This window comes from Capricornis sumatraensis, chromosome 3 (assembly GCF_032405125.1).
Source record: "Capricornis sumatraensis isolate serow.1 chromosome 3, serow.2, whole genome shotgun sequence".
Taxonomy (NCBI): domain Eukaryota; kingdom Metazoa; phylum Chordata; class Mammalia; order Artiodactyla; family Bovidae; genus Capricornis; species Capricornis sumatraensis.
In genome coordinates this window covers 151,042,911-151,063,567 of record NC_091071.1, presented here as the reverse complement: position 1 = coordinate 151,063,567, position 20,657 = coordinate 151,042,911, and the positions used below count along the sequence as shown (strand labels likewise).

General features: G+C 37.3%; 1 protein-coding gene across 1 annotated transcript in view; it reads left to right on the top strand.

Annotated features, from left to right (window-relative positions):
• USP37 (ubiquitin specific peptidase 37) overlaps positions 1–20,657 on the top strand; it is a 77,211-nt gene that overhangs the window by 21,726 nt on the left and 34,828 nt on the right. The window contains exons 7-10 of the mRNA XM_068968142.1: positions 783–867; positions 8,464–8,625; positions 19,936–20,067; positions 20,227–20,350. Coding sequence (XP_068824243.1) covers positions 783–867; positions 8,464–8,625; positions 19,936–20,067; positions 20,227–20,350 — 503 coding nt within the window. The remainder of the gene's footprint in view (positions 1–782; positions 868–8,463; positions 8,626–19,935; positions 20,068–20,226; positions 20,351–20,657) is intronic.

The window sequence follows — 20,657 nt, the reverse complement described above, 5'->3', positions numbered from 1 at the left end:
TAGTTAGAATACAGAATATTTAAAGATGTATTAATACTTAATAGATGCATTAATATTTAATACTGTTGGAGTTATGGTACATCTTACAAGTATTGATGTGGAAGAGGAGAGAGAGAGGAAAGTATAAGAGGTCAACTGGTAAAGTTTCATGGAACAAAATGTAGAGAGTTTTAAGTGTGTTAATGTTGCAAAGTTCATCAGTAGAACTCAACACAACTGATGGGGAGTTCCCAAGCAGTCCAGTGGTCAGGACCTGGTGCTTTCACTGTCACTGGCCGGAGTTCAATCCCTGGTCAAGGAACTAAGATCTCACAAGCCACATGACACAGCCAAAAAAATAAATAAAATGATAAAATAACACAACTGATAATTGGTTGGAGAGAAGAGGAGTAGAGGTGATATAAATGAGAAATTATTTCTAATTTTTCTTGAGAGAGCCAGCTGATGCTGTTTAAAATTAATAAATTGAGAAATTATACAAATGTTATATAAATTATGCCTAATGTTATGGAGGAAATCAGAGAAACTGAATTTCAAAAATTGGTTAGAAATTGGAAGAAAAATTTGTGGAGCTTTAGGGCTAGAGAGTATTCTTTTGTAACCTCTTACAAACTAGTCACAGTATTTGATCTTCAGACATGCAATGTAGGTATTACTTTGATGAAAAGAAAGGGGAAAATAGAGTTAAATATAAACAAGCCCAATGCGTAATTTTATTATTAAATGAACTTGAATGGTTGACTTAGGAATTGAATTTTTCCTGTGTCTGTTCATTTTTCTAGGGCTTCTACCTTTGCAGTCGTCATCTTTTTATGGTAGCAGAGCTGCAGCCAAGGACTATACTCCTGGCAGCACTAACCTAGACAGGTATGCATTGACTGTATGCCTTGTGAAGAACTTGAAGAGCTTTCTCTGAATATTTAATGATGGGAGGATCTATGTGTTGTGCTCTAAATGAATACATTGATTTAACAACATAGATGAAAATTACAGATTCATGGCATTTTAGTTACAGGGTACTCTAGTTTAGTTCAAACTATTGCTTTTTATGTTTTTCAACACGTGTATAAACCTGATGTCTAGGAAGACTTGTACTGAGGCCACAGGTTGTGACTTGCAGTGTGATCAGATTCTAGACCAGTGTATTTTCCATCATCCCAAGTAAAGTAATTCCCCACTGAGACATTTTAAAATTGCCTTTATTGCTTGCATGTTTGTTAAGCTACCTACCAGAATTTAAGGTGTTTTCCTAAAAGAGCAAAACGTTTCACCTTAGTATCTTTTCCTGGAAAAGGCTAGTCAGAAATTTAATTGGTGATTCTAGAAATACAGCTCAGATGGTAAAGAATCTGCCTGCAATGCAGGAGACCCAGGTTTAATCCCTGGGTCAGGAAGGTCCCCTGGAGAAGGAAGTGGCAACCCGTTCCAGTGTTCTTGCCTGTAGAATTCCATGGACAGAGGAGCCCAGTGGGCTATAGTCCGTGGAGTCGCAGAGTCGGACACAACTGAGCAACTGACACAGAGATGTAGGTTAAATTTTTGAGGTTTATTGAGTATGAATATATATGTGTTCATAGAATGCCACACAGAAGGGCAGTTGTAAAAAGTGAGAGTATAAATATGCTACTATATAGCATAGTGATCACTCATAGATAATGACCAGTTAAGTCATATTTTATTTTTTGCTAGAATTTAATTCAAAGTGGTAAAAATATCTAGATTATTTGTGTTAAATGATTAAGGTGAGTTGAAGAATTTGATATTATATATTTAGATATACTCAGCCTTGGGTGGAATCTGTCGAGCACTTTATGACTTTAATGGTTAACTCTTTGAATTTAAGAGAGGAAGCTTAATATATTTCTGCTTACTAGAAGAATCTTAAAGGAGTCCAAGTTGAAAAAAAACTAAACTTGGTTTTCAACTGTTTAAATACAGTGCAGATTTCTTTTCAAAGTAATAGAATGAACATATTCATTGCACATAGGAATTATTGAAGAAATAAAAATTTCTTTTAATACAAAACTGCCCTCAAAGATAAGATGAAAATTTTCAGACTGGTAAGAAAAATAATGTTGAGTAAAGGCTGAAGCCATAAAGCACGTTTAAAACCCAGACTGGAGTCAAGTATTTAGGGCTGGGTCTTCAAAACCAACATGAGGTTGGAAACTGAACTTGACCCCCAATCAGAACTTGATTTCTTTTCTGAAGATACATGAAGCTGGATATCTCAAACTGCCCTCTGTGCTAGTAAGTAAGTGTTAGTCGCTTAGTCGTGCCCAACTCTTGGTGACCCCATGGACTGCAGCCCACCAGGCTCCCCCGTCCATGAGATTCTCCAGGCAAGGATACTGGAGTGGGTTGTCATTTCCCTCTCCACTGTGCTAGTAAACCAAGCCCAAACACTTCTATGTAACTGCCTGCATTTGGAACCTTAATATGCTGCTTACCTGGTGCTCCTTCTACTTGTGCTCAGTCACTTCAGTTGTGTCCAGCTCTTTGCAAACCCTATGGACTGTAGCCCACCAGGCTCCTTTGTCCATGGGATTTTCCTAGCAAAAATGCTGGAGTGGGTTGCCATTCCCTCCTTCAGGAGCTCTTCCCGACCCAGGGATCAAACCCATGTCTCCTACATTGCAGGCAGTTTCTTTACCACTGAGCCACTGGGGAAGCCTGATAGAAAGCAAATACCCAAAAATGGGGTTTGCATTGGTTGGTATCTGCTTTAATGTTCCTGTGTAGGGGCAAAAATTCTGAACCCCTGATATAAAGTCCTATGCAGATTAGAGGTCCAGACTGAGACAGCTACTAAACAAGCAAAAATCCATGATCATAGGATGTAGCATAGATAAAGAGGAGATTGTAAATGTAAATGAATTTTATTTAAAAAGATTTATAGAAAATTTATTTCAAATTCATTAAAAATCTATGAATTTATAAAAAAGAGATTTATGTAGGGCTTCTTGGTCTGCCATCCATTTTTTTGTATTTTAACCCTCTATGCTGGGAAAGATTGAGGGCAGGAAGAGAAGGGGACGACAGAGGATGAGATGGTTGGATGGCATCACCAACTCTGGACATGGGTTTGGGTAAACTCCAGGAGTTGGTGATGGACAGGGGGCCTGGCGTGCTACGGTTCATGGGGTCACAAAGAGTCGGACACGACTGAGTGACTGAACTGAACTATGTCTTAATAGCATTTTGGAGAAAAAAAAAATAGACTAAAGAAAATAAAGGAAGGGAATTTGTCAAAGAAATACTGGATGAAAATGATGGAAGTCCACACTGAAAAGCCTCAACAAATGCCAAAGAGCGGATACATATTTTTTTAAATCTACCTTGTGGAAGATGATGGGTAAAGAAATTTTTAAAAGCTGCCAGAAACAAAAATATCATCTATAAAATGAAAACAGACTGACATCAGCAACAGTAGGAACAGATGATACCAAAGAACTACACATCCAGTTAAATTTTAATTCAAGAATGCAAGGACAGAATTTATTTAGCAAGAAGAAAAGTAAACAAAGAAAGGAGTAAAAGTAAGAAAAATCAGTGAGCAAAAAAATTTTTAAGCATCTTTAAAAATTAAGTACCTTTAATATTTATTCTTTTGTAGAAGTAATAAGGGCATATTGTAGAAACTTCAGAAGCTACAGAGTGCATACAGTGAAAAGTAAATCTCTCCTAACTCCTACTTGTTCATTTTCTTTCAGGCGGCGACTGCTATTATTAATATCTTTCCAGACTTATTATGCATCTAAATATATTTTGATAGTTTTTATAAAAATGATTAGGATTGAAAACAAAAGATTAACAGAATATTATACCAAAAGAGGTTACAATAAATGAGTAGAGAAGAGTATGGGAAATTAAAACATTTTAAGTTCCTTATTTTGTTTTAGAGGAGGCCACAGTTAACTTTGTTGATGTTCAGTCTCTCATTTGTGTCCAACTCTGCAGTTCCTGTAGACTGCAGCACACCAGGCCTCCCTCAACATTTCCTGGAGCTTGCTCAAACTCATGTGCATTGAGTCAGTGATGCCATCCAACCATCTTGTCCTCTATCGTCCCCTTCTCCTCCTGCCTTCAAGCTTTCCCAGCATCAGGGTCTTTTCTAATGAGTCGGCTCTTGTCTCAGGTGGCCCAAGTATTGGAGTTTAAGCATCAGTCCTTCCGATGAATATTCAGAATTGATTTTCCTGCAAAAGTCATAGCTTTGATGACACAGACCTTTTCAACAAAGTAATAGCTCTGCTTTTTAATATGCTTTCTTGGTTGGTCATACCTTTTCTTCCAAGAATCAAGCATCTTTTAAAATTTCATGGCTGCATTCACCATCTGCAGTGATTTTGGAGCCCAAGAAAATAAAGTCTGTCACAGTTTCCATTGTTTCCCCATCTATTTGCTGTGAGGTGATGGAGCCGAATGCCATTCTCTTAGTTCTTTGAATGCTGAGTTTTAAGCCAGATTTTTCATGCTCCTCTTTCACCTTTATTAAGAGGCTCTTTAGTTCCTCTTCGCTTTCTGCCATAAGGGTGGTGTCATTTGTGTATCTGAGGTTGTTGCTATTTCTCCTGGCAATCTTGATTTCAGCTTATGCTTCATCCAGCCCAGCCTTTCACATGATGTATTCTGCATATGTTAAATAAGCAGGGTGACAATATACAGCCTTGACGTACTCCTTTCCCAATTTGGAAGCAGTCTGTTGTTCCATGTCCAGTTCTGACTGTTGCTTCTTGACCTGAATATAGATTTCTCAGGAGGTAGGTAAGGTGGTCTGGTATTCTCATCTCTTGAAGAATTTTCCACAGTTTTTTGTGATCCATATAGTCAAAGACTTTGGCGTAATCAATGAAGCAGAAGGAGATGTTTTTCTGGAACTCTCTTGCTTTTTCAGTGATCCAATGGATGTTGGCAATTTGATCTCTGTTTCTACTGCCTTTTCTACATCCAACTTGAACATCTGGAAGTTCTCGGTTCACGTACTGTTGAAGCCTGGCTTGGAGAATTTTGAGCGTTACTTGGCTAGTGTGTGAGATGAGTGCAATTGTGCAGTAGTTTGAACATTTTTTGGCATTGCTCTTCTTTGCGATTTTAATGAAAACGAACCTTTTGCAGTCCTGTGGCCACTGCTGAGTTTTCCAAATTTGCTGGCGTATTGAGTGCAGCACTTTCACAACATCATCTTTTAGGATTTTGAATTAGCTCAACTGGAATTCCGTCACCTCCACTTGCTTTGTTTGTAGCGATGCTTCCTAAAGGCCACTTGATTTCACATTCCAAGATGTCTGGCACTAGGTGAGAGATTACACCATCATGGTTATCTGGGTCATGAAGATCTTTTTTGTGTAGTTCTGTGTATTCTTGCCACTTCTTAGTATATTCTGCTTCTGTTAGGTCCATAGCTTTTCTGTCCCTTACTATGCCCATCTTTGCATGAAATGTTCCCTTGGTATCTCTGACTTTCTTGAAGAGATCTCTAGTCTTTCCCATTCTGTTGTTTTCCTCTGTTTCTTTGCACTGTTCCTTGGGAGGGCTTTCTTACCTCTCCTTGCTGTTCTTCAGAACTCTATTCAGATGCTTATGTCTTTCCTGTTCTCCTTTGCCTTTCGCTTCTCTTTTTTCTCAGCTATGTGTAAGGCCTCCTCAGACAACCATTTTGCCTTTTTGCATTTCTATTCTTGGGGATGGTTTTGACCACCACCTCTTGTACAGTGTCACAAACTATAGAGTTCTTTAGGCACTCTGTTCATCAGATCTAATCCCTGGAATCTATTTGTCATTTCCACTGTATAATCGTAAGGGATTTGATTTACGTCATACCTGAATGATCTAGTGGTTTTCTCTACTTTTATTAATTTAAGTCTGAATTTGGCAATAAGGAGTTCATGATATGAGCCACTCACCTCCCATTCTTGTTTTGCTGACTATATAGAGCTCCTCCATCTTCTGCTGCAAAGAATATAGTCAATCTGATTTCAGTATTGACCATCTGGTGGTGTCCATGTGTAGAGTCGTCTCTTGTGTTGTTTTCTATGACCAGTGCATTCTCTTGGCAGAACTCTGTTAAACTTTGCCCTGCTTCATTTTGTACTCCAAGGCCAAACGTTGCTCTAGGTATCTGTTGACTTCTTTCTTTTGCTTTCCAGTTCCCTATGATGAAAAGGACATTTTTGGCATTAACTTAGACATATTAAAAAGTTAAAGATGACTTCCACTTCTGTCCAAGATGGACTATCAAGGACCACATTATCCTCCTTCCTGAAACAACCAAGAACCTGGACAAACTATGTGAAACATTGCATCTCAAGACATTGGACATGAATCAGTGAAGGACAGTGATCCCTGAGAGATGGGAAACAAATTAGCTTTATGACTATGTTAGCTTGCTTGCTAGTGAAAGTTTCTAGGTTGCCACACAAGGAGGGGGAACCAGGCAGAGCCAGTCCTGGGCTCTTCCTGAGTTGAGGAAGTGGAGCTAGGAATCTAGGGAATGCAAGGTGGCTAGAATTCACAGAGCAGAGTACCAGAAGGGAAAGCTACACAAAGAAGGAATTGTAGAGATCTGCAGAGAGTCCCCCTTGAGTATTCATTTTGAGTGCTGAGCAGCATGTGCAGGTGAGGAGACTGGTCCAGGCCAGGGAAAGAACCACCCTAAAGGATCTAAATGGATGATATTTAGAGTATACATAAAGCCAGGCATAGTTCCTGTTCCTAATGGCCGTTTGAATGCCTCCAAAAAGACTTGCCTCATTAATGAGGAAAAACTGTCCCTAGACGAATTGCTGCTCTGCTCCCAGATAACAAACCTTAAACCCAACATTGTACTGTTTCTGGGTAACCTAACCACATCCCAGAACAAAATTTGAGAATGTTTATAGAAATAAAAACTATCCAATACCCCGCAAGATAAAATTTCACAGTTTCTGGCCTCCAAGAAAATATTATGAAGTGTACAAAGAAACAGAAAAAACAACTCATGAGGAAGAGAAAAATTAATAAATACTGACTCAGAAATGACACATATGGCGGATTCATGTTGATGTATGGCAAAACCAATACAATATTGTAAAGTTAGCCTCCAATTAAAATAAATAAAGTTAAATTAAAAAAAAAAAAGAAATGACACAGGATAGAATTAGTAGACCAAGGGTATCAGGCTATTAACCTAAATCAGTAATGACACTAAGTATAAATACACTAAATGTTTCAGTAAAAGACTAGATTTTAAAGGAAGAATGATAATCTTATATGCTATTTAAAAGACAATTGCAGTATAAAGATGGAGAAAGGTTGGAAGCAGAAGGATGAAAAATTGTACATGTGTCTTGTCCAAACTACAGTGTATAGGAATACATAGTAAGGAATAAAGCTGATAGAAAGCTAATGATAACTTCAAGGTTGTGATTGGGAAGGGACACTTGGAGGTTTTCGACATTAATGGTTGTTACTTATGTGTTTGCTTTATAAAAATATGTTAAGCTCCACACTTTATTTTTATACAACAGTGCTACACATTGGACTTTTATATACTTTTCTATTCTATTTCACAATTTTTTTTTTTTAAGTAAAAAACCAAACACTGGCTAACAGATGTCCTTGGCACATAGTAAGTTGTTCGAGGACAGTTGGCTTTTCCTTATAAAAAAGTGTATCATATTCCTGCTTTGTAGGATGCAGAAAGTAAATGTCCAGGCAAATTAAAGACCTGAATAGGAGGGAAAACAAGATTTTAAATTGTTAAAAGCATATAGTAAACCATTTCTCTGTTCTTACTTTATAGAATGATTCTTAAGATAGAAATTGAAACCATAAAGAAAGACTGATATGTTCAACTTAGGTAATAATGAGGAAATTATAAAATAACAATGAAATCATGTTCCATTCATTAGAGGGATAATATTGTAATGGAGACTATGTGAAAAGGGGAAATTGTCTATTGGGGGAAATTCTCTATTGGTGGAAACATAAATTGGTACAGCATTTTTGGGAAACAGTCATTAGCTAGAAAAATTTTAAATGAAAATTAAAAATATTCCTAACATTTTCACTGCTAAGCTTATAAATTAGAGTAAGTTCTCAAGGAGATTGGGTAAGAATATTTGTTGCATAATAGTGGAAAGAGTTCACTGCCTAAAGGTTTTCAAGACTAGGTAAACTGATGTATGATAGCCATCAGGTGGATAAAAATGAATAAAAAAGTAAAACTATATTTTTTCTCAAGCTATTAACTTGGCTTATTTTGATTGTACATTACCATATTATTTGCCTCTTCAGCTCCCTATCACCAGATTTGCTAATTTATATTTGTGAAATTTTTTTCCCAAGTGATCATTATTACTGATATTTCCTCAAATTTAGGATATTTATTTCCCCCTAGACATTGACTTCTCTGAATCTAGTAGGGGAAGAAAGCAGCATTCAAATTTGTTTTGTTTCTTTGTTAAATTTTCTTTTTTATAGGACTAATATTTCAAGCCAAACTCCATCTGCCAAAAGAAGTTTGGGATTTCTTCCTCAGCCAGCTCCTCTTTCTGTTAAAAAACTGAGGTGTAACCAGGATTACACTGGGTGGAACAAGCCAAGAGTGCCCCTTTCCTCTCACCAACAGCAGCAACTGCAGGGGTAGGTAAATTATTTTATTTTGCTTTCTTTTTATAAAGTGATTCAACTGAAGTATGTTCTACTTGGTATGTGTGCATGCTAAATCTCTTCAGTCGTGTCCGACTCTTTGTGTCCCTGTAGACTGTAGCCCACCAGGCTCCTTTGTCCATGGGGATTCTCCAGGCGAGAATACTGGAATGGCTTGCCATGCCCTCCTCCAGGGGATCTTCCTGACCCAGAGATCAAACCCACATCTCTTACATCTGTTATAGTGGTCTCTCATATCTTCTGTATTGGCAGACCAGTTCTTTACCACTAGCACCACCTGGGAAGCCCTTTCACTTGGTATAAAAAATGATTAAAAGAGTCATAAATTATAGTTCTCAAATATTTTTTCACTTATTAAAGATTTATCATGTCCATGAAGTTCCGTTCATTATCTAGTCTCTAATTTTTGGACCTTGAAAACAAAACACGCGTGTGTATGTTTCTGTGTAAATGTATGCTGCTGCTGCTGCTGCTGCCAAGTTGCTTCAGTCATGTCTGACTCTCTGCGACGCCATAGACAGCAGCCCACCAGGCTCACCCGTCCCTGGGATTCTCCAGGCAAAAACACTGGAGTGGGTTGCCATTTCCTTCTCCAATGCATGAAAGTGAAAAGTGAAAGTGAAGTCGCTCAGGCATGTCCAGCTCTTAGCGACCCCATGGACTACAGCCTACCAGGCTCCTCCAAATGTGTATATATATAAAAAAAATCATAAAGAAGAAAATGCGTATTCTTAAATCTCCTATACTTCGTCCATCTCCTTAGATACTTCAGTATTAATTTTATTTTTATCTTTACCAGCCTCATGCTTATATTTTTAACCATACAAAAATGAGATCATGGTATAATAGCTGTAATAGTAATATCAGTCATAGCTGAAGTGTTTGTTATGGTCCAGAAACTGTGTTTCAATGAATTTTGTCTTTAAATCCTCACAGTAGCTCTCTGAGCTAGATGTATTAAAAAAATCTGTTTTTGTAGATTAAGGGAATAAGACTTGTGCTTCCCTGGTAGTTCACCTGGCAAAGAATCCACCTGCAATGCAGGAGACCCTGGCTCAATTACTGGGTTGGGGAAATCCCCTGGAGAAGGGAAAGGCGACCCATTCCAGTATTTTTGGTCTTCCCTGGTGACTCAGATGGTAAAGAATCTGCCTACAGGGCGGGAGACCTGGGTTTGAGACCTGAGTTCGATCCGTTGGTTGGAAGATCCCCTGGAGGAGGGCACGACAACCCTCTCCAGTATTCTTACCTGGAGAATCCCATGGACAAAAGAGCCTGGAGGGCTACAGTCCATGGGGTTACAAAGAGTCAGATGTAACCAAGCGCCTATACACAGTGCAGCACAACTAAGGCTTAGAGGAATTAATTAACTTACTTGAGGTGTTGTAATACACTAACAGTGAATCTAGGTAGTTGGAGCCCTCTTGCATTTTTTTCCTTCCAGCTTTATTGCAGTATAATTGACATACAGCACTGTATAAGTTTAAATTGTACAGCATAATAATTGGACTCATATACATCATGAAATGATTACCACAGTAAGTTTAATGACTATCAGTCATCTTACATAAATATAAAAGAAAAAGAAGATTTTTAATTGAAGTATAGTTGATTTACAGTGTTAATTTCTGCTATACAGCATAATGATTCAGTTACACATATTTAAAATGTTCTTTTCCATATGTTTTATCATAGGATATTGAATATAGCTCCCTGTGCTATACAGTAGGACCTTGCTGTTTATCCTTTCTGTATATAATAGCTTAGATCTGCTGATCCCCAACTTCCAACTCTATCCCTCCCCCTTGGCAACCACCAGACGTTTTTTATGACCATGATTCTGTTTCATAGGTAGGTTCACTTGTGACATATTTTCGATTCCACATATGAGTGATATCATATGGCATTTTTCTTTCCCTTTCTGATTTACTTCACTTAGTGTGATAATCTCTAGTTGTATCTGTGTTGCTGCATATGGCATTATTTCATACTTTTTTATGGCCGAGTAGTACACACACACACACTTTCTTTATCCATTCATACACACACACACACACACACTCACACTCTTTCTTTATCCATTCATCTGTCAGTGGACATTTGGTTTGTTTCCATGTCTTGGCTTCTGTGAATAGTGCTGCTGTGAACATAGGGCTGCATGTGTCTTTTTTAATTATAGTTTTGTCTAGATATATGCCCAGGAGTGAGATTGCTGGATCATCTGGTAATTCTTCTACCACCACCCATTAAGGAAAGTGCACTTTGTTAAAGTAATAGAAGAGGATGTGCTTGAATTAGTCACCGGATCCACAAAATGAATACAAATGTTAAAAAACAGGCTACCTCTATACAGACTAGAAGTGAAAAACAGAAAATATGTATCAAAATATTTAGTCCAGTAAAAATTCTACCCCAAAAACCAATATGAACTGCAAAAAAATTGTTATATAGTACTCAAAACTGAATTAAATATCCTCAAATAAGCATTTGAAGATATGAAGAAAGCACCATAAATCAATAATTCTAACCCACAATCAGAATGGGCAAGCAGGAAGAAATGACAGTTGCTTGAACACAAAAGAGAGAGAGAGGAAGAAAGGCAACATCATATCAAAAATTAAGTCTAAATGAAAGTTCCCCAAGGGAAAATAAGTTCAAATGAAAATTTAATAAGGGACTTTGAAGGAAAAAACAAGGAGGAAAATGAGATAAAGAAGTATAAGCGGGGAAAAAAAAAAAAGAAGTATAAGCAGTCAGTGAGGAAGTGGTTGAATTAGAAAACAGGCAAGGAAGGTCCCATGGCACATATAATTAGAATCTCTGAAGAAAAAAAATCCTAACAGTGAAACAGAACAAGTATTTATAACCATAACCCAAGAAAACTTTGAAATAAAATTTTCAGAAATAAAATTACTGAATTTATACATTCAAAGAGCCCTCCAAGTACCTGGAATATTGAATGAACAAGACACATCTTAGTACAAATATAAGACTTTAAAGATGATATAAAATCCTTAGTGCCTTGAGTCAAAAGATGAGATAATTTGTTAGGGAAAGAGAAATAGACTTCTCAGTCATCATTAAAAGCAGATGAAAAAAGAACATCATTTTCAAGAAACTTGATGAAAGAAAGGATAAACAGATATGCCAATCTAAGCTGTCAGGTATGTGGGCTAGGAAAAAATAAGTTTTAAAGTGGAAGAACTTGGAATAATGTACACATAAGCTCTTCCTGAGGTCTCTATAGGGTATGAGCTTCATCTAGCCAAGAGGTAATGAAGGAGATACTGGCAAAAGATAGATGGCGAATGTTTCATATATTCAGTTATAGAGATAAGACAATGGTGGAAACACCAGTATATAAGGATGACATATAGATATTCTCTCTTCTGGGGGAGTATGATTGTAACTAAAAATGGAAGGAGAGAGAAAGAAAAATAAAATAACTAAATTGACTGTCATCAGTAGTAAGTGCAAGTCAAAAAGTACTATTTAAAATGGACAGATTAGGTAGGAAAAAAAAAGAATTACGAGCACTATAAAAATACAAATACAGATATAACTACTTTTTAAAAAAACCTTTTTAAAAATCAAGAGATATTTCTAAAACACCAGATGAATAAGTAAAACATAGCAATGGGACACAGTTGAGTCCAAATGTATTTGTCACATCAAGAAATTTGAATGGTCTGACACATCTAATAGAAAAATATTTTCAAATTAGCTCAGAAAGCAAAATCAATTCTGTGCTGTATAATAGAGATATACCTAGAACAGTGATTTTTAAAGTTGTAAAATAAAGGGAGGGAAAGCAATTTGGCCGTCTGTTAGAAACAGTTAAGAAAGCAGAGGTTGTGGTCCTAATAGCTGATAAAATAGAATATTTAAGGACATAAAACATCAAAAAACATCATCAGATAGATCTGCAGAAAACAGTAAATGCCATACTCTGATCATAGAGTATAGACCTTTTCAAGCACATACAGAGCATTCACAAAAAGTAATCACATGTTAGGGCACAAAGGAAAAATCAGGAGACCCCATAAAGTAGAAATGGGACAGCCACCATCTTTTTTTGATCACAGTGAAATGAAACTGGATAATAAACATGAAACTAAATATAAAAAATGTAACTTCCAACTAGAAATTCTAAAAACCCTATTAAGTGACCCTTGCTGCTGCTGCTTCTGCTGCTAAGTCGCTTCAGTCGTGTCCAACTCTGTGCGACCCCATAGACGGCAGCCCACCAGGCTCCCCATCCCTGGGATTCTCCAGGCAAGAACACTGGAGTGGCTTGCCATTTCCTTCTCCAGTGCATGAAAATGACAGTGAAGTCGCTCAGTCGTGTCCGACTCTTCCCGACCCCATGGACTGTAGCCTACCAGGCTCCCCTGCCCATGGGATTTTCCAGGCAGGAGTACTGGAGTGGGTTGCCATTGCCTTTTCCCAGTGACCCTTGAGTCAAAAACAAATAACAGATGTTCTGAAGATGAATGATAATGAAAAGTGTTTATCAATATCTATGGGATACATTTATAGCAGTGATCAGAAAAAAATTAGTCCTAGACACCTGTATCAATACAAATGAAAGGATGAAAATATGAATTCCAAGCACAAAATGAACAAAGAGTATAGAAGAACAAAATAATCCAAAAGGAAACAAAAGCAAGATAATAATAAAGATAAAAGTTAGAATTGCATGTAACAAAGAACTGAAAAATAGTAAATTAACACATTATTAACCAGAGACGTATTCATGCACAGATTTTTGTTTCTGCAGTTATCACCTGATCAGTAACAAAGTATAAAAAAAGTTCATGATTTAGAAAATAATATCAGTAGTTTATTTAAATTGATCCCAGTAAAGGTAAAAAATACTTTCACCAGTTTCCATAGAAGGAAAAAGAAGCCTATCAAGGTGCTCCCACTGATAGAAGAAATTAATAGAAACCATCCCTGAGAAAGCATAGTTCAGTTCGGTTCAGTCGCTCATTCGTGACTGACTCTTTGCGACCCCATGGATTGCAGCACACCAGGCCTCCCTGTCCATCACCAACTCCCGGAGTTCACTCAGGCTCACGTCCATTGAGTCGGTGATGCCATCCAGCCATCTCATCCTCTGTCGTCCCCTTCTCCTCCTGCCCCCAATCCCTCCTGCCCCCAATCCCTCCCAGCATCAGGGTCTTTTCCAATGAGTCAACTCTTCGCATGAGGTGGCCAGAGTATAGGAGTTTCAGCTTTAGCATCATTCCTTCCAAAGAAATCCCAGGACTGATCTCCTTTAGAATGGACTGATTGGATCTCCTTGCAGTCCAAGGGACTCTCAAGAGTCTTCAACACCACAGTTCAAAAGCATCAATTCTTCAGCGTTCAGCTTTCTTCACAGTCCAACTCTCACATCCATAGATGACCACTGGAAAAACCATAGCTTTGATTAGAGACATTAGTTTAAAAGACAAAATTTTTAAGAAAACTGGAGGGGGAAAAATAGAATTGTAAAAATAATAGCTGGAGACATCAATACTTCACTTCAGTAATATATAGAACATATAAACAGAAAAGTCAATAAGGGAATATGGGAGTTGACCAACACTGTGAACTGCTTAGACCTAACTAATGTAGTTGGTTGGTGCAAAAGTAATTGCGGTTTTGCATTGTTGAACTTTGCCATTCAATATTGGAATACATTCTTAAATGTGGTTATGTTATACGTCATTTTAATGCACATTTCTTGTTTTATGTTTTGCTGTTTATTATGTATTTTAGACTAGGGAAATGATGTTAGACAAAAAGCAAATTCAAGCAGTTTTCTTACAAGTTCAGAATGGGTCATAAAGCAGTGGAGACAACTCGCAACATCAACAATCCATTTGGCCCAGGAACTGCTAACGAGTGTACAGTGCAGTGGTGGTTCAAGATGAGGAGTGCAGTGGTCAGCCATCGAAAGGTGACCACAACCAGTTGATCCTCTTAAAACTACACTACCATTCTACAGTCATTTGGCATTTGCAGCAAATTAGAAAGGTGAAAAAGCTTGGTGTAAGGGGGTACTTCAGGAGTTGACTGAAAATCAAAAGAAAATCATTTTGAAGTGTCATCTTCTCTTATTCTACCCTACAATGAGATGTTTCTCAATTGGATTGTGACTTGTGATATAAAGTGGGTTTTATACAACAACCTGCAGTGAGTAGCACAGTGGTTAGGCCTAGGAGAAGCTCCAGAGCACTTCCCAAACCCAAACAGAGCACTTCCCAAAGCCAACTTGGCATCAAAATAAAGATGATCACTGTTTGGTGATCTGCTGCCAGTCTGATCCACTATAGCTTTCTGAATCCTGGCAAGACCATTACATCTGAGAATTAATGCTCAGCGATTCGATGAGATGTATCGAAAACTGCGGTGCCTGCAGTCATCATTGGTCAACAGGAAGGACCCAATTCTTCTCCATGACAATACCCGACCACACATCACACAGCCAATGCTTCAAAAGTTGAACAAGTTGGGCTACAAAGTTTTGCCTCATCTGCCATACTCACCTGATGTCTCACCAACCAACTACTAGTTCCTCAAGTATCTCAACAACTTCTTGCAGGGAAAACACTTCCACAATAAGCAGGAGGCGAAATTGCTTTCCAAGAGGTGGTTGAATCCCAAAGCACAGATTTTTACACTACAGGAATAAACAGACTTATTTCTCACTGGCAAACGTGTTGATTGTAATGGTTCCTGTTTTGATTAATACAGGTATTTGAGCCTAGTTATTTAAAATTCACAGTCCAAAACTGCAGTTACGTTTGCACCAACCGAATAGAAGACTCCACCCAAGGGCAGAATATGCATTCTTCTTACATGCACATGAAACATTTTCCAGTAGAAACCCTGTTAGGCCATACAGTGAATATCAATACATTTTAAAAGATCGAAATCATTCAAAGTATCTTCTGCAGTCACAATAGAATGAAGTTAGAAATCAGTAACAGAAAATTGGAAATATGTGAAAATTAAACAGCATACTCTTAAACAACCAGTGAGTCAAAGAATAAAATCACAAGAGAAGTTAAAAATTACTTGAAGACAAATGAAGGATAAAATGGCATACCAGAACTAATGAGAGAGGGTAAAACAAAAATCTCCTAGGGAGATTTCTAGCAGCTAGTGCCTACGTTAAAAAAAAGTGTTTATGAGAATGTGGAGAAATTAGAACCCTTGTACATTGCTAGTGGGAATGTAAAATAGTGCAGGTGTTATGGAAAATAGTATAACAGTTCTTCAAAGAATTAAGACTAGACTTACCATATGATCCAGCACATATATCTGGAATAAGTAAGAGCCATGACATGAACAGATGTTTGTACATCCATAATAGTAACAGCATTATAACAATAGTCAAGGTGGAAGCAGCCTAAGTGTCTGCCAATGAATGAGTAGATAAACATGTTATTAATATATGCATACAATGGAATACTGTTCATCCTTAAATAGGAAAGAAAGTCTGACACATGCTACAGTGTGAATGAACCTTGAACCTACTCATTATGCTAGGTGAAACCAATCACCACAGGACAAATACTATATGATTCCACTTAAATGAATTACCTAGAGTGGACAAATTTGTAGGGTCAGAAAATAGAATGGTGGTTGCCAGAGAAAGGGGAGTGAAGAATTATTGTTTAATAGGTACAGAATTTCAGTTTGGGAAGATGAAAAATTCTGGAGCTGAATGGTGGTGAATGTACTTAATCCCTTGTAAGCTGTATTCTTAATGATTTTTTGGCAAATATTGTGTTTTATGTATTTTACTATGACTTTTTTTTAATGACCTCAACAACCTAACTTTACACTCTTGAGGAACTAGAGAAAGAATAACAAATGAAGCGCAAATTTAGCTGAAGAAAGAGAATACTAAAAATTAGAGCAGAATCAACAGAATGGAGAGTAGAAAAATAATAGAGAAAACCAAAAGTTACTTCCTTGAAAAGATCCACAAAATTGACAAATCTTTAGATAAAGAGGCAAAGAAAAAAGAATGAAGACTCAAATGACTAAAATAAAAAATGAAAGTACATTGCACCAGCATTACTAAGATAAAAAGGATTAAAAGAGAATATCCAACAAATTTGATAACTAGATGAAAGGGTCAAATTCCTATAAGGAATGGAAAATTGTGAGGTTGTAGGGAAAAAAAATGTAAAGAAAATAAGAAGTAGGTGTATGAAATTAAAAGCAAAGTGAGGTACCACTTTATGCCCACTAGTATGGCTGTAATTTAGAAAGAAACAGAAAAAAACCCTGAATAACAAAGGGTGTTTTGGTAAGTTAAAAAAAAAACATTGCTGAATAGTATACACTAGTATACTACCTTTGTGTAAGAAGGAAGGGGAAATAAGAAAAGACATGTATCTTTGCTTGTGTATGTATATATATAGATTTTAAGTACTATATAAAATATAGTTAGACAATATATTCAGTATTTTAAGTATAGAAATTATTTAAAATTATAAAGTTAATATATGTTTTATATTAAATATAAGATAAATAGATAATTCTTTTTTGATATTTCATGTTGCTGTATCTTCAGACTCACTATTTCCTTCAGTGTTTAATTTGTTATTAATTTCATTCAATAAAATTTCATTTCAAATATTTTTTTCATCTCTTGAAATTCAGTTTTTAATATCTTCATTTTTTTCCTTAGTGTTTTTGTTTTACTTCCCATCCTTGATCCCATACATCCTGATCTCATACTTCACATCCTTGAAGCATATTTATAATAGCTGTTCTAATATCCCTGTCTGCTGTTGGGTTTGTTTCAAGACTTGTGTTTAAGCTCTTTGGGGTCGAATCTTAAATGGCCTTTATTCTAAGGCTGATTTAATTCCTTTCTTGAAGCATGGGCCCTCTGTGGTCTCTAGTAATGCTCCATGAATTCATCTACATCTCTCTACTCTGTTGGGAACCTAAAAACTCTTAGATTGTGCATGAGCTCTGGAAAGTGTTTGGCTAATAGCTTCCCAGTAATCATTCTTTTCCTTGAAGTTCTTATTGCATGCTATCTCGGGGTTTCACCTGATGCATGCACAAGTTGGTTTTTCAGTCTAATGCTCAAGCAGACCCCTGTGCAGATTTCTGTAGCTCCTCCTTTGTACAGTTCCTTTCTTCCCAGATTCTCTGTCCCAGAAACCTTAACAACTTCAGCATCTCAAACTCCAGTTTCTTTCAGCTCAACTCAGCAAGATTTCTGGGTTCTGTTTAGGTACCACTCCCTGAACTCCCCTGAACTCTAGTTTACAAATTGCCTCCAGGCTGAAACTCTGCATAAATGGTAGGGCTGATAGTATTTGCTTGACTTCTCTTAAGGATTGCAGTCCTGTGCTGCCTATTGTCCAGTTTTTCTTTGTGTCATATTCCAGATCCTGATACTTTCTCACAGTCTGAAGTGCAAGTTTTTAAGGGTATTTAAAATTGACATCACTGATTAGCAACACAGAAATATTATGTGCCTCTGAATGTGATGCCCTTGGAAGGACACATTAGCACTGTGTATCACTATGTGGACTTCAGTATGAGCTGACCTTATCATAAGGAAATGGCAAACCCAATATGAGAAACATTCCATTAACCAGGATGGATAGGGCACACGGTGTGGGGAGCAGAGGGGTGTGCTGCATTCTGCACAAGTGTCAGTGTCTTGAAAGTGAAAGCTGAAGAATCATTCCAGATGAAAGAAAACTAAAGAGACATGAAAACTAAATTTTGCATTATGTTATCCTGGACTGAATTTTGTGCTTAGGGAGAAACAGTACATAGAGAAACATTGGGTCAATTGAGAAAATTGGATTAAAGAAAGTATATTTAGTTCAGTTCAGTTCAGTCGCTCAGTCGTGACCGACTCTTTGCAACCCCATGAATCGCAGCACGCCAGGCCTCCCTGTCCATCACCAACTCCCGGAGTTCACTCAGACTCAGTTCCATTGAGTCGGTGATGCCATCCAGCCATCTCATCCTCTGTCGTCCCCTTCTCCTCCTGCCTTCAATCTTTCCCAGCATCAGGGTCTTTTCCAGTGAGTCAACTCTTCACGTGAGGTGGCCAAAGTACTGGAGTTTCAGCTTTAGCATCATTCCTTCCAAAAAACACCCAGGACTGATCTTTAGAATGGACTGGTTGGATCTCCTTGCAGTCCAAGGGACTCTCAAGAATCTTCTCCAACACCACAGTTCAAAAGCATCAATTCTTTGGCACTCAGCTTTCTTCACAGTCCAACTCTCACATCCATACATGACTACTTGAAAAATCATAGCTTTGACTAGATGGACCTTTGTTGGCACAGTAATGTCTCTGCTTTTTAATATGCTTTCTAGGTTGGTCATAACTTTCCTTGCAAGGAGTAAGCATCTTTTAATTTCATGCCTGCAATCACCATCTGCAGTGATTTTGGAGCCCCCAAAAATAAGGTCTGACACTGTTTCCACTGTTTGCCCATCTCTTTGCCATGAAGTGATGGGACCGGATGCCATGATCTTCATTTTCTGAGTGTTGAGCTTTAAGCCAACTTTTTCACTCTCCTCTTCACTTTCATCAAGAGGTTTTTAGTATATTAGATAAGGGTATTATGTTAGCATTAAATTTTATAATGTTTGTAACTGTACTCTAGCTATATAAGAGAATATTCTTATTCTTATGAGATATATCCTGAAGTATTTAGAGCTAAATGGCTATGATCTATGCCACTTATTCTTAAATGGGTCAGGAAAAATATATAAGGAGAGGTGTTAAATGATAAAGCATATAGTAACAAAAGGGTTAACAAATTAGTCTGGTAAAAAATATTTTTCTGTGCAACTTTTCTGAAAGAGAATATTTACAAATAAACGTTTTTTTCAAACTTTTAAACAGTGTACTTTGGAATAATATTTGACAGTACCCATTTAGCATACGTATGTTCTGACTAAGTCCCCTATCCTTTTTAGCATTCATTTGAAAACAGAATTTTCCTTGAGTTGAAACTAAAGTGTAATAATGTTAGACTGTGGTGGTTCTCTTGAGTGTGGTCTCCATACCAGCAGCATCTGCATCAACTGAGACCCTTTTAGACACGCACATTTTTGCACGTTTCCTGTCCAGACCTACAGAATCAGAAATTCTGGAGTTGGGCCCCAGCAGTATGTAGTTTAACAAGCTTTCCAGGTGATTCTGATGCATATTATAGTGGAGGACCCCTGCTCAAGTGAACATGTTTTAGGAACTCCTATTGTCTTCAAAAGTACCATTTCTTTCATTTTCAGCTTCTCCAATTTGGGAAATACCTGCTATATGAATGCTATTTTACAATCTCTATTTTCACTCCAATCATTTGCAAATGACTTGCTCAAGCAAGGTATCCCATGGAAGAAAATTCCACTCAATGCACTTATCAGGTAATTATTATATACTTACTGAGTAACCTCTTAACTATCGATTATAGAATAATGGTGTTTTAGATACTTAAAATTTTATGTGCCATTGTTAGCAGTCCTTAAAATATACCTTCCAGTGTTTTGTAAAACCTGCTAAACTCGTCTCTCTTGTTTTATCAGACGCTTTGCACACTTGCTTGTTAAAAAAGATATCTGTAATTCAGAGACCAAAAAAGATTTACTCAAGAAGGTTAAAAATGCTATTTCAGCTACAGCAGAGAGATTCTCTGGTTATATGCAGAATGTGAGTACTAATTGTTTTTAAGTACCTTAGAGATCGGGAAAATTTAGATGATTTTAGTGTGTTACCCAATTTAGTTTATCTTATTATTTATGTATTTTTGGCTGTGTTGGGTGTATGTTGTGGTGCATAAGTTCTTTGTTGCTGCGAGTGGGCTTTCTCTAGTTATGGCAAACAGGGGCTACTCTATAGTTGAAGTGCGCAGGCTTCCCATTGTGATGGCTTCTCTTATTGTGGAGCACGGGCTCTCTAGCACAGGCTCTCTATTGCGGGCTTGATAGATGTGATGCACGGACTTAAGTTGCCCCCC